The sequence below is a fragment of the Taurulus bubalis genome (assembly GCF_910589615.1).
Source record: "Taurulus bubalis genome assembly, chromosome: 4".
Classification (NCBI taxonomy): domain Eukaryota; kingdom Metazoa; phylum Chordata; class Actinopteri; order Perciformes; family Cottidae; genus Taurulus; species Taurulus bubalis.
In genome coordinates, this window is record NC_136592.1 from 29,217,963 (window position 1) to 29,232,348 (window position 14,386).

The 14,386-nt window shown below is 42.4% G+C and overlaps 2 protein-coding genes across 2 annotated transcripts; both read left to right on the forward strand.

Annotated features, from left to right (window-relative positions):
* Positions 1-6,169: 6,169 nt before the first annotated feature.
* Positions 6,170-7,747, forward strand: LOC306735877 (cytochrome P450 1B1-like; the record flags this gene model as incomplete). Its single annotated transcript, XM_079217446.1, has 1 exon — positions 6,170-7,747. One exon carries the CDS (start codon positions 6,170-6,172, stop codon positions 7,745-7,747), a length of 1,578 nt encoding a protein of 525 aa, XP_079073572.1.
* A 3,298-nt stretch (positions 7,748-11,045) lies between these two features.
* LOC306735426 (cytochrome P450 1B1-like) lies at positions 11,046-12,626 on the forward strand (the record flags this gene model as incomplete). Its single annotated transcript, XM_079216893.1, has 1 exon — positions 11,046-12,626. The coding sequence occupies exon 1, from the start codon at positions 11,052-11,054 to the stop codon at positions 12,624-12,626; it is 1,575 nt and encodes a 524-aa protein (XP_079073019.1). The 5' UTR covers positions 11,046-11,051.
* Between the last annotated feature and the right edge of the window lie 1,760 nt (positions 12,627-14,386).

Sequence of the window (14,386 nt, forward strand, 5' to 3'; positions counted from 1 at the left end):
TAATGAAGAAGACCCAGGGTCTCGACCTTTCTGCCGCTATCCTGCTACTTTAACTCGTCTGTGTGTGTCGTCCAAATATTTGGTAAATGTACTGTCCATTAAAACGTCTGTACATTTAGGGAGAAGTCCTTTCCTGTCTCATTCGACAGTATTAGTTGTTTTCTATGAAATAATGTTGTTGTCAAGCTATGAAAAATGTACTGCAAAATGGTAAGTTTATGAAATGCAGTTCTGGCTTGTGTCCTACGAAGACTCGGGCCAAAACATTTGAAGTACACAATGATTTACTGGTTCAGGTATCTACAGTGAGTTTTTTTTTTTGTAATCCTAGAGATCCTGTTGATCAAAGTTTATGTCCAATTCTTGATGGAATGCTTTCCATCTTCCCAAAATCTCTCCACTGTAAAGTATACATGGCATAACAGTAGTATATCAAAAGTTGTACTTTGTGGTTGATGGGGGACAGATGTAATAATCTGACCTTCCCAAAAAGGAGACCTCTGGGCCTATACATCAATTCAAACAGCATGTAGGTTGAAACGTGGCCTATCACAAAAGGTTTAAATCCTAAATGTACAGTCAATAAGTATGAAAGTATCCAATAATAATAATAGATGAGGTTGCTATACTCTCTTTATGCTTCTAGAAACATTGTAATACTTTTCTGGCTGCATAGTGAGACTCCAACACCAAGGCTGCCATTTCAATCATAAAACCTCTCTTGATCTAAAACTTTTTTTTCTTTCTAAAACCAGAATATATAGAAATTTGGATTAAAAACAGCATGAAATACAGAATGTCATGAGACACAGCCCACATCATTTTACAAAGTTATGGATGACTGAGCTGAAAAACGCAGAGGAGAATGAAAGTTCAAAGTAAATATTTGAGTGGAATGTCAGAAGAAAGTTTCAGAATAATATCCAGATTTAGCTTTTCTCAAATGTCAGTCTAACGTTGTCTCTGATGATGGATTACTGCTGTGATTTAATGCTATTTGGCAATAACAATATTAACAATATTTAGCGGTAAATCCCATCTTTTTGGGGGGCTTTTTTAAATGTGTATGCTGCTATTCACCATATTTCTACTGTGACAACTTATTTTAGGGCATTAAACAAATAAGATAATATAGTTCTTGGGACAGGAGGTGGGGAAAGCGCAACGAACTGTGTACCGATTCTTCCGCCTGTCTTCGATGAGCTGAGTCGGGGTCATCTGGAAGCCATTTCTACTTGTGCTTTCTCCCTCGTCTCATTTTAATCTCTCAGTGCAGCCCCCCCCCCCTCCCACACACACACACACACACACACACTCCCCCTGCCGCCGCCCCCGCTCCCTTGGGAAGCCGGAGTTCAGCGACCAAGCTCCGCGCACGCCACCCCGGCATGGCACGCAAGCTCATCCCCACTCTGCTCCCCCTAGCACGCAAAAAACCTACGGGATTAGAAACAAATATCCCTATACTGTACATAATACATGTCTCCTGTCCTGGGTGCCACATTCAGTGAAGCTCTATCACGCAGCCTGCACACAGTTGAAGAGGGAAAGTGTCCGGTACAGGAGGAGTGTGATAAAAGAGGAAAAAACAAGCTGAGATATTATATTAATAATCAAAAAGTTTGTCTTCAGTTGTCTGCAAATTGATCTCCACGAACTTGTTTTTATAACGTGACTGTATTGTCACGTTATTACTGATGCATCATCCCTGTGGTTTCGTTTTTATACTTATTGAGTCATTTAAACTGTAATTTTAAACTGTCAGTGCATGCAAGATCAACTTTCCTTCCTCTGGATCTTGAAAGAATAGACTGCGTGCCACTTTGAAATACTGTCATACTAAAATTGCTAAATGTCTGGAACTCTGGATGATAGAAGTGTGAAAAATGTGTAGCGTGGGTGGTCGTTGGATTATATCAAACCCTTAACCTTGAATGTGTCGCTGCCTTATTCAACGACGCCACATGAAAGTGCAGCGTGTGGAAGGAAATATAGTGCTAGGGTTAAAAAATCATACTTTTGGGAAGGGTAGACTCTTCCGTGTCTTCTTGGTATAACCGAGGACCTTAAATCATTCCAGGGAAACATTCTCCAAAAGTAGTGCTTTCCTCTTTTATGTGGGCGGTTTGATATATTCTACAGTGGCAGGTCTCTGGGCACAGCAGGTCTAACACAGCGCAGCTATCAGAGAGAACCAGATTCCTTGGAATGGTATTTTCTTTCTTTCACCCGAAATCTAAACGAACACAGGACATTGGACCTGCTGTGATACTGTAACTCTCCCCATCTGACTTCAGGTTGTCTGGGCCTCTTTTCATTCCGAGTGATGACATAAAGGTTTGGACAAGTACACAAACAAGGAACTCTCAATAATTCAATCTTGTTTCGTGTGCCTGGGGTTCGGAGTGTGTGGTGAAATGTATATGGAATAGTAAATGTATAATAGAATAGTACTAGTGTACAAATGCTTTGTCATTTTTGTATTTGTTTTTTTACTTAACATTAAACATGGATTTGGAGCATGATTCACTCTAAGCAAGGATTTGATTTAAGTATTATTTGAAACCTTAGTACAATGCTTTCAACCATTCAAATCTGCAATGTTCTACTTTTGGGAAAACATTTGTTAAATATCCAAATATTTCACACCAATGCTTTGTCAACTTTGGCATATTTCAACAATAGAGTTGCTATGGTGAACGTGTTAGCAAACACTTTCCTATTCACACATCCGTAACATGCTGGACAACATTAGCATTGGGAGGCATGTTTGTGGTCACCTGATATGTCTCCGTTTCACTTTTAACGAAGGTTAAGAGCAGAACTCAACACCGTAGTGTTTATTTGTTTTTATACATGTGAAAATACTGCGTATTTATGCCCCTGTAACCGCCAGTCCATTTGGTATCACCCCACTGAGGTGAATTGTGCCTTTGCATGCTTTTCCTCAGGCTTTTTACACAAAAACAACAATCGTGTCAGACAGCGACTATTTTTCCAAGTATCTCTCTTTCTTCGGATTGTAGTCTGGCAAGCGAACGCATCCTCATTCAAACATCACCATCTCTAATGTCCGGGGGTTACCTTTTAGCTGCCTGGGATGGCTCTGGCCCAGAGGATGTTTTTGTTGGTCTGTTTGTTGGGTTGTTTTTGGCTGCGTTTTTTTTAAGTCTTGGCTCACCTTCGTTCGCTCAAGAAAAAAACAAATCTTTTCTCAAATTCCTGCGTTCTATTTGCTCTTCCCTTTCCCAAGTCCCACCAGCTCCCCAACTGCCTTTTGGACCCCTGGCTTTCCCCCCCTCCTTCCCTCCCCCCCTCTTCCTTCCTCCCTGTTGGTGCTGTGCGTGACAGTAGCTCACTGAGAAGTGGAAATGAGACTAGTAAACAATGATTAGCTCCAGAGCCAGAGCAGCCTGGTCTACCATTGGCCCTGTCTCCAAACAGCGAGCGCCCACCCGCCAGCACATGACATGCAGCGGCCTATAGACCCCATCCCCGCCTCCGCCCCCCACGGCCCCTCCGAAAACTCCCCCCTCAGCTCAGAGTCAGCGCAGGGTCAGGGCAAACCTTTCACAGCCAGGTTACAAGGGGTAATCACAGGCAAACACAGCAGCCACACGCAAAACGCACACACGACACCCGCCCCCTTCTCTCTCCCCCACCCCCTGTTTCAAACTTGGGCCTCCAACCCTCCCACGCACATACACACAAACCCCCACTCTCCCTCTCCCGCCACCCACCCGCCCCCTCCCTCAGCCACAAACCTGGCTCTAATTAGCGTGATGGGGATGCAAGTGGCCACATGTGTACGAGGAGCAGACTCAGGCGAGGAGGCGGTAGTGGTGGTGTTGGTGGAGGGGGGGGGGGAGGATCCCCCCTATAGGAATAAAGGAGAAAAGAAACAGTCATCGCCAGTGCAGGCAGTGTATTCGAAGACATTGCTATGTCTCTGGTTAACCAAGGAATCATTCTGGAGGCTTTGGTGCTCAGCCACACCGCATTTCTCAAGACAAACAGCTCTCAGGCAGAGCTCTACTCTCGACATCTGTAAAAGGCTGTTTAAGGACCATTATTGGGAAATAATGACACATAACACATAATGTAGTTACACTTAAGTTACTGTTATTGTGGCATTACTCTTTGTTTTCACAATTTCAGCACGCTGTGCCTGTAATATATGTTATTTATCTGTTATTCATTTTAAATCAGCTATACAAACGTTTGTGAGTGTGGCTGGATTGTGAAAGTGTAACTTAATACACATACGTATTGTTACATCTATTGAAGCGCTGACATGGTTGCTTTGCAGATCCAGTCACTTAATCTAAGGGTTGAAAAAAGTCCACTGTCCCAAATTAAACCTAATGGACGGACAGGATGGGGTTAATATCTGTTCTGCATATATAATGATACATTCTCCTGCCTCCTTTGTCTTCATCATTTGTTTCCATAATGGGTTCATAATGGGCCCATAGCTCAGTGTCAATAATTGTTGTAAAACACATTTATAACAAGTCAATTAGATGTCATTTTGAACATCCTCCTCCTCGCCTGCTGATAATGACTGACTGTGTGGCAGTCTCTCATCTCTCACCGCACATCTCTCTGTCTGTCAGTCTGTCTGTCCATTTAAGAACTATATTCTTTATAATGTGATGGTGCAACTGTAAAAACATAGACACAAATACAAGTAGGCTTTCCTTTCTGAATTCCCCCAAACTTCAGGGGAATTAAGGCTCTGGAGCTCAAAGGAGAAGCGCCTTGGAAACGGGCACCTGAAGTTTGTTGTAGTATGACGTAACCAGAGTGTCTACAAAACTGCAGTTCATGTGCTGGAAAAAACAACAAGACTTTGTAGAAATTTCAAGTATCAATATTTCATGGTTTGTCCACTGAGTTTTGCACTAGTTTAAGACTTCAGTGAAATGATTCTGCCACTGAAGTAAAACATATTTCTGATTGAAAGACAGAAGAGTCAAATATAAGACTGAAATATTTCCACAGGGGTCACTGAGATAATATTGAGATATTAAGATTTTGTTCTTCTTCTTGTAAACAAGCTTTTTCTTTTAAATTTCTTATCTTCCCAATTAATTTAAAACGTTGGTCTTTTTTATTTAGCTATAAAGCTTTAAACAACACGTTTCCGTCCGGTCTTTGGAGTTGTAGCTGTTTGGTGCGCAACTTTCACTCAACTTTTTCTCTTCTGACAAACTGACTGAACCTGCAGGACTTTAGGACAAATAATCAGATGTAAATAAATAAATAAAAAAGCGGCAACATTGGCTTTTGAAATCGGTGAATTGATCGCTACAGACTAAACAAATATTTAAGCAAGACACGTTACTGCATATACATTACATCTGGTTGAACTCCCACAGGAAGCTTTAGCATGCGTTTAAAGCAGATCAAAACACAGGATAATTAACTGAATAAGTACGTAGTGTCACGTAGCTGACAGTATAATCACGCTTAAACAGATCTTGTACAATTTTAATGTCAGCATAAACTCAGTCAAGAGTTGGACAAACCGTATACAATGTTTTTCAAGCCAAAGTGCGCCCGCAGAGTCCTCCGCAGCGAGAGCATAAATCATGTTAGAAAGATACACTTTGAAACGAAAACTCTGCCAGTCCTCCAATTAGTAAAGCAAATTGGCTCAACACGTTTCCTACTGAATCGGTCACCAGTTGCTGACTCTTGTTTCTCTGCAGCGGACAGCGGTCGCTCGCGCTGCACGCTCACGGTGTCCCTCAGCGCTCTCCAGCGCGCGCCTCCGACAGCGCGCGACAACGCGGAGATGAGACAGTGGGGTCTGCAGGGCTACCACAATGGGAGGAGTATGGAAGTTATCCTGAGCCCTGCCCACCAACAGCAAAACATATAAGACGCTGGAGTGAAGCAAAAATCAGGCACTTAAGCCTTAAATCTTCATGAATAGACTGAGTAAAGACAAACAAAAATTCACCTTTACTTACTTCTTTCCTACTTCATTTTTGGTTATCATTACTATGACCTCACTGGCTTTTGATTGAAATATCAGAACTTTTTTTCCTCATCTGATATGGATATTTTGATTAATTTCTTACAAATATAAAACTGAACAGACTTTGTTGGAAAGTTTTTTTCTTCTTTTTCTGAGGAACAAGTGTGCAGCAAATTTGACGCAATGGCACTGGACACAGAGTTTGGTGTGAAGGGCAGCAGCATCATCAGGGAATGGAGTGGACAGGTCCAGCCTGCTCTGGTCGCCACCTTGGTTTTCCTCTTCTGCCTGGAAGCCTGTCTGTGGGTCAGAAACCTCAGGCTGAAGAAAAGACTGCCGGGACCCTTCGCCTGGCCAGTGGTGGGCAACGCCATGCAGCTGGGCCAGATGCCTCACATCACCTTCGCCAAGCTGGCCAAAAAATACGGCAACGTGTACCAGATACGTCTGGGCTGCAGCGACATCGTGGTTCTGAATGGAGACAGGGCGATACGGGAGGCGCTCGTACAGCACAGCACTGAGTTTGCAGGCAGACCAAACTTTGTCTCTTTCCAGATGGTCTCTGGAGGCAGGAGTGTGACATTTACTAATTACAGCAAACAGTGGAAGGCACACAGGAAAATTGCACAGACCAGCCTCAGAGCCTTTTCCTCGGCAAACAGTCAGACCAAAAAAGTCTTTGAGCAACACATCACGGCCGAGGCCATGGAGCTGGTGCAGCTGTTTTTGCGCCACAGCACTGATGGACGGTATTTTGACCCTGCTAATGATTTTACAGTAGCTGCTGCGAACATCATGTGCGCTCTCTGCTTTGGGAGGCGATACGGACATGAAGACCAGGAGTTCAGGACCATATTGAAAAAGTTGGACAAGTTTGGGGAGACCGTTGGGGCAGGTAGCTTGGTGGACGTCATGCCCTGGCTTCAGTCCTTCCCGAACCCAGTCCGCAGTGTCTATGAAAACTTCAAAAACCTCAACGAGGAGTTATTCACCTTTGTGAAAGACAAAGTGGTGCAGCATAGAGAGTCCTTCAACCCTGATGTGACCCGGGACATGAGCGACGCCATCATCAACGGGATCGAGCACCGACAGGACAGCGGACTGTCCAAAGAGTTTGTCGAATCAACGGTCAACGATCTCATTGGAGCGGGTCAAGACACAATATCAACTGTCATGCAGTGGATCCTGCTGCTCCTGGCCAAGTACCCAGACAAGCAAGCCAAACTGCATGAGCTCATAGACAAAGTAGTCGGCCAAGACAGACTGCCATCAATTGAGGACAGACGCAGCCTGGCACACCTGGACGCCTTCATCTACGAGACCATGCGCTTCACCAGCTTCGTCCCGCTCACGATCCCCCACTCCACCACCTCAGACGTCACCATCGAGGGTCTCCACATCCCCAAAGACACGGTTGTCTTCATCAATCAGTGGTCCGTCAACCATGACCCCCTGAAGTGGAAGGACCCTCACATTTTTGACCCCGCACGCTTCCTTGATGAAAACGGGGGCCTCAATAAGGACATAACCAGCGGCGTGATGATTTTCTCAACGGGTAAAAGACGCTGCATCGGCAACCAGGTCGCCATGGTTGAGGCGTTTTTATTCACGGCCGTCATGCTGCACCAGTGCAGCTTTGAGAGCGACCCCTCTGAGCCCCTCACTCTTGACTGCTCGTACGGGCTCACACTGAAGCCTCTCCGATGCTGCGTCAGCACCAAGCTCAGAGGCAAGCTGCTTGGCTTAGTTTCCCCAGCATGAGCAGCGTGTCCCGGTACTATGACTCAAGGCCAGCAAACACTTATCCATCAATGACAATTAACAGTGAGTATCACAATACCTGCAATAAATCCTACTGTTGTATGATTTTCATATTTAATGATATTTAATGGCTACGCTAACATGGTCTGTATTTGAATTATTGTTGGCACAGGAATGAGAATATGATGTCAAAGATGTAATATGAATTCAAGGTTGTGGCATCAGTGCAAATGTATCACAAATGCTTCACAAATTATTCCGTACTCGATCAGATTTTGTTCTTAATTCTGAGCTGTGTGCTTATTATATCCACTATTGCGCATATACATGTATGATGTGTTTGCAGAAAATAGCTACATTCCTTAAATGTCAATTTAAACTAATATAACTGTATATGAAATGCTCCTGGATGTTATAAAGTCACTTGATGACTTCTTGTTCTCCTTTGTAATAAGTAAGAATATATTTAACCTATGTCACGTAAAGCAGTAACAAAATATTTTTTTATATCTTCATATTTCAGGTGTGACAATCAATATAATGGAGTTTAATGTATTTCACTATCTACTGTACTCAAATCATATGAACACATTAAACAAAGAATGCTGTTCAAAGTGGAGGAAATGGACTGGCATGTTTGTGAAGGAGGAAGTCTTTCATCAAGGGACATCCATCAGTCTTAAGGATGAAGAAGAGATATTGCCATGAACCATGAACGCTTCACAAAGTTTATGCGCCCAGGTTCTGATTTACTGTATAAGCACTGCAGCTACTCCGACCCAAACACACACGTCTCACCAGTACAACAAAACCACATGTGCAGCAAATGTCTTTCACTTATGAGACATTCTCAAAAAAACTGTTGTTTACAAAGTCCCTTTTTCAAAGCTACATGGATGTCACTGCATTCTCTTTAAGCCTCTGCATTCAGGAAGGGATGTGTTTCTCTGCCTTGACTGTTTAAGCATTTCCCATAGAGGATATTATGTTATCAATATGTTGTTTTGTATGATGGAAAAGTGGAACAATAAGCTATACAGGAAATTAATAAAGTGAATTGTCAATGGTCAATGTGTCTGTTTAATTGTCACAAAATCTCACAATACTCCTTTAAACTTGCTGAGCAAGGTGTACATGTCCAACTAGAACTATATTTTCAGTCTCAGAGTATTGCGTTGGAACTGTCAGATATGGGCCAATAATGTGATATTGAGTACTCATTGTTCCGAAAATACAACCCTCTGGAATAATAAACTTGTGGCTGAACATCACTAAAACCTGATGAGTTTTTTATTACTTCTTCCTTTTGTTGCACAAGCACACACATAAACAGATTTACAGCTTAGCTGAATTATCTTTAAAACTATTTGTGATGCAGCCACAATCCTAGCAGCTACATTTGTATTTCATTTATTTTTTTTATTTAAAATTTATTTAACCAGGAAAAGCCTCATTGAGATTAAACATCTCCTTTACAAAAGTGTCCTGGCCAAGACAGCAGTAGCACGTTAAAACAAAGTTTCAGACATACAACATAAAACAGTGACAGAACATTTTTAGATCACGGCATGAATAAAAAAACAAAATTAAGACTCAAGGCTCAAGTCATCATATCATAGTTCACACAGGTGCACATCCTCAGTCAAAAGCATCTACAACCAGATGAACCTTCCTCCAACTCTTTCAATCTATTTTTAAAAACACCTAAAGAGACTGGCTCCAAATCAGTCTGCAGCAAATTCCTAAAACCCCTTTTTCCCATTTCCAGACGGACGTTGGGGACAGATAACAAGAGTAGGCCTTGCGCATGTATCACAGAGCGAAGACGGTAGCGACCAGCATTTTTCTGATGAATTAACTTGCACAGATAAGATGGAAGTATATTAAGGATTGCGTCATAAATAATGACATGCCAATGATTTAGCCTACGGATGGACCAACCAACCCTAGCATACAAGGAGCAATGGTGAGTAAGGGCCTTAAGATTTGTTATGAACCTCAATGCTCCATGGTAGACAGTATCCACAGAGGGAAGACATTGAGAAGAGGCATGCATGTATAAAACATCACCATAATCAATCACTGACATAAAAGTAGCAGCAACAAGTCTCTTTTTAACATCAAAGGAAAAGCAAGACTTATTTCTGAAATAGAAACCCAGACTCACCTTCAACTTCTTCACAAGTTGCTGAATGGTTTAAAAGAGAGAGAATCATCAATTAAGAATCCCATGTATTTATATGGCGATACAGACTCAATCACATTGCCCTGAAATGTAATTATAGCTGGAAGGTTCAGTGGCTTTTTCTTTGAGTTTGAAAACATCATCATTATTAGTCATTATCTCTGTGACTTTTGTTTGAAGAGATACTATGCCAACAATAATGTTGTATATATGTTTTTATGGAGCATAATAAATCCTGCTGTTTGGATCTGTTCAGAGTTTGGATCTGAAGCGCTCAGCTTTCCTGGTGATATCCCAGAGCCTTTTCCCCCCGCATGGTTATAATTAACAGCTTGGCTGTAAATAACAGGAACCAAATCATGTTTAAAATGGCCACGGAAAGTCCATAGTGCAAACAGCAAAGTCATCCAACCCCAGTGGGAAAAACAGTCAAGTCCAGCTTATTGTCCATGACCTAGACCAGTGGTTCTCAACCTTTTTTTAGTGGCGTACCCCCTTTCACAGGGGAGACGCCCCCCATTTGAGAACCACTGACTTAAACTATGCTCTACCAGTTACCTCCATCAATCAATTCCATCACATTGCTAAATTGCTATATTTTTCAACATGAACAACTTTATATAATATATTTTGTAACAAATACCTGTCAGGCCACATATAGGTAAAGTGTCATGATAATTTATATGTACTTCATTGGCAATACAGCTGTAAATCTGTATTACAGTCTATTAGTTAGCTGCTCTCCTTTTCTAGCCAAATTGGGAATAGGACTAAGATTTGCAGGCTGTGTTCAAAGTAGGAGGGGAGAGATAATAAAAAAACGGAGTCGCTGACCACTCCCACCATGGAGATACATATAAAAAAGTGTTATGGCTTGAACCTGATCAAGCCCTTCTCACTCGCTTCTGAGGCAGATGGGTGAGCGCTGCTTGGAGGAATTTTATCTCGGCTTTTTTGTCAATCCGTTTATAATATAGGTGGATAAAACATTAAGAATTTGCGTATTTAAGACTGCACAAAGAGGGACACCCTGGAAATGATTTTCCATTTTGAGTAAAAAAAAAAAAAAAACTGCTGTTTTGTTTGACAGAGCAGATTATTAAAATACAGGACAAAACAATGGCTCAAATGGACACAGAGTTTGGTGTGAAGGGCAGCAGCATCATCAGGGAATGGAGTGGACAGGTCCAGCCTGCTCTGGTCGCCACCTTGGTTTTCCTCTTCTGCCTGGAAGCCTGTCTGTGGGTCAGAAACCTCAGGCTGAAGAAAAGACTGCCGGGACCCTTCGCCTGGCCAGTGGTGGGCAACGCCATGCAGCTGGGCCAGATGCCTCACATCACCTTCGCCAAGCTGGCCAAAAAATACGGCAACGTGTACCAGATACGTCTGGGCTGCAGCGACATCGTGGTTCTGAATGGAGACAGGGCGATACGGGAGGCGCTCATACAGCACAGCACTGAGTTTGCAGGCAGACCAAACTTTGTCTCTTTTCAGGCTGTCTCAGGGGGGAAAAGTATGACTTTCAGCAATTACAGCAAACAGTGGAAGATGCACAGGAAAATTGCTCAATCAACGATCAGAGCATTCTCCTCGGCCAACAGCCAGACCAAAAAGGCCTTTGAGCAGCAAATTGTTGCTGAAGCCACAGAGCTAGTTGAGATTTTCCTTAAACTCAGTGCTCACGGACAGTATTTCAACCCGGCTCATGAGCTGACAGTAGCTGCAGCTAACGTGATTTGTGCCTTGTGCTTTGGAAAGCGTTATGGACATGAGGATGTTGAGTTTAGAGCCTTGCTAGAGAGGGTAGATAAGTTTGGAGAGACAGTAGGCGCTGGCAGCTTGGTAGACGTGATGCCATGGCTTCAGTCTTTCCCGAATCCAGTCCGCAGAATGTTCAAGAACTTCAAAGACCTGAATCAAGAGTTCTTTGGGTTTGTCCAGAACAAGGTGGACGAGCACAGAGAGACATTTGATCCAGAGGTAACGAGGGATATGAGCGATGCCATTATTGGCGTGATTGACAATGCTGATAGTGGCAACGGGCTCACCAAAGGCCACACAGAGGGGACGGTGTCCGATCTGATTGGTGCAGGTCTGGATACCGTCTCCACCGCTCTTCACTGGATTATTCTTCTGCTGGCTAAACACCCTGAAATACAAATCAAACTCCATGGGCTCGTTGATAAAGTGGTGGGACGAAACAGGCTACCATCTGTCGAGGACAGAAGCAGCCTGGCACACCTGGACGCCTTCATCTACGAGACCATGCGCTTCACCAGCTTCGTCCCCGTCACCATCCCCCACTCCACCACCTCAGACGTCACCATCGAGGGTCTCCACATCCTCAAAGACACGGTGGTCTTCATCAATCAGTGGTCCGCCAATCACGACCCCTTGAAGTGGAAGGACCCTCATATCTTTGACCCCTCGCGCTTCCTGGATGAAGAGGGCTCCCTAGATAAGGACCTCACCAACTATGTTATGATCTTTTCAGCAGGGAAGAGAAGATGTATCGGGGAACAGATTGCCAAAGTCGAGATATTTTTGTTCTTTGCAATTCTACTCCACCAGTGCAGCTTTGAGAAATGTGCCAATGAGGACCTGTCTTTGAACTGCTCCTATGGTTTAACACTGAAGCCTTTACATTACAAGATTACTGCCAAACTCAGGGAAGAACTACTGGAAGGCGAATAGAACTGTTGTAAAACTGGTTTTCCAATTAAAGAACAGCAATGCAATATAAGGTATGTGTTCTAAAATAAACATCTATGCCGTGAATTAACCTAAAACATGCTAAAGATAAGCTTTCTTACTTGCCAGCATTAAAAATTGTGACGCAGGGACAATATATTTCACTCTGTTTCAAACTTTCTGCCAGTAAATGTATAAAAAGCCAGCACCTTGTAAATGGTATTGGGAAGCCTGTGTGTCATATCTTGACGCAATAGAAATGTTACTCCTCAATTCTGAAAAACTGTGATTTGACTGAAAACCTAAATATATCTGCAATGACTTTTCCACATCACGTACAGAAAAACAGAACAAAATGTAATGAAGTCTTTGCCCTGAACCACAATTCATAATAAACTTTAAGAATGTATTGTTATTTATATGAGGGTATTTAGTGGAGTCGCCCTAAATTGCAATAAACTGGTGGTGCTGAATCAGTTTCACTTCAAGCATTTAGTTTTTCTCGCTGATGGGGAGAAATCATGTGCCAGCTGTGTGGTCTCAGCTAAGCAGTTATTCAGCCAGACACTAATTTATCTTCCTATGTATTGAAGCTTTTTCAGATTTGAATACAAATATAGCATGCAAGCCATCTATATTCATTTTAAATCATGCATAATACTATTGAAATACTCTGAAAGTAACTCATGTCACATATAACATACTGTATGTCAGAAAGCCTCTAATCTAATTGCCGGCTATACTGTCTCCTTCCTTTACTGCATAATGCATCACTGTTCCAGATGATTTATTTGGCATAGCACATTGAATGAATACTACGCTGTGTAGAATCGCTAAATGAGGTTTTCATAATGAACCCAGTGTAATGCAATCTGTATAATGCGCAATAAACATGTTGTACTGATCTCTTACTGAATTGGTCAGATTTCTTTGACACAGAACTACAGCGAGGTCAAAGAGATAATAATAGACCCAGATGTCTGGTCTCAGTGTTGTTGTGAAAGATTAATATGGGAATAGGCCCTGCATGCTCTTGTTCTCCTGGCTGTGACTCAGTGTATCAGTACAGGCAACAGTCAGAAGCCCTAAGGTTCACTCGTCAATATTTAACTGTACTTTTGACTGCTGTCCTTTTGACTGCTGTCCTTTCCCCCCTCTGAACAAACACATTCAGTTCAAGCCAGCAGTGTTATTTCCCATGTATCAATGAACTGAACAGTTTTTAGTTGTCCTTTAGTTTAACTGACATCATAAGCAATAAAAAGTGGGAAATAATTAAGACTAGAGATATAAAACACGGCAATCTTGGCATTAGGGAGCAGGCAAATTAAGTAAGCACTTTGAGTTAACTAAATCAACATAACAACTTATAACACTTGACTTTAAGTGTTTTCTGCTGATGCTACTTGATGAGATGTTATGGAGTATTATTACATTGTTGTATTTCTGCTTTTACTTAAGTAAGATCTGAGCACTTCTTCCACCAATCTTAGCTGTCACACACAAACTCACAAAGCAATGATGACTATTTGTTGTCAATTATGTCATTTTTCATGGCTTCCAAATGCTGCTTGCCAGCCTTCAACCTGACATGACCCCACCTATGTCTGCCATGGTGATTATTACACTTCCCATATATCACCTTCAGGATTTACAATGGCAATCATATGACATCCATCTACACGCCAACACAGTCGACAACCTTCCGAAAATTCTTCCTCCTGACTCACTTTCTTTATTTTGGGGAAACCAAAACCACCCAA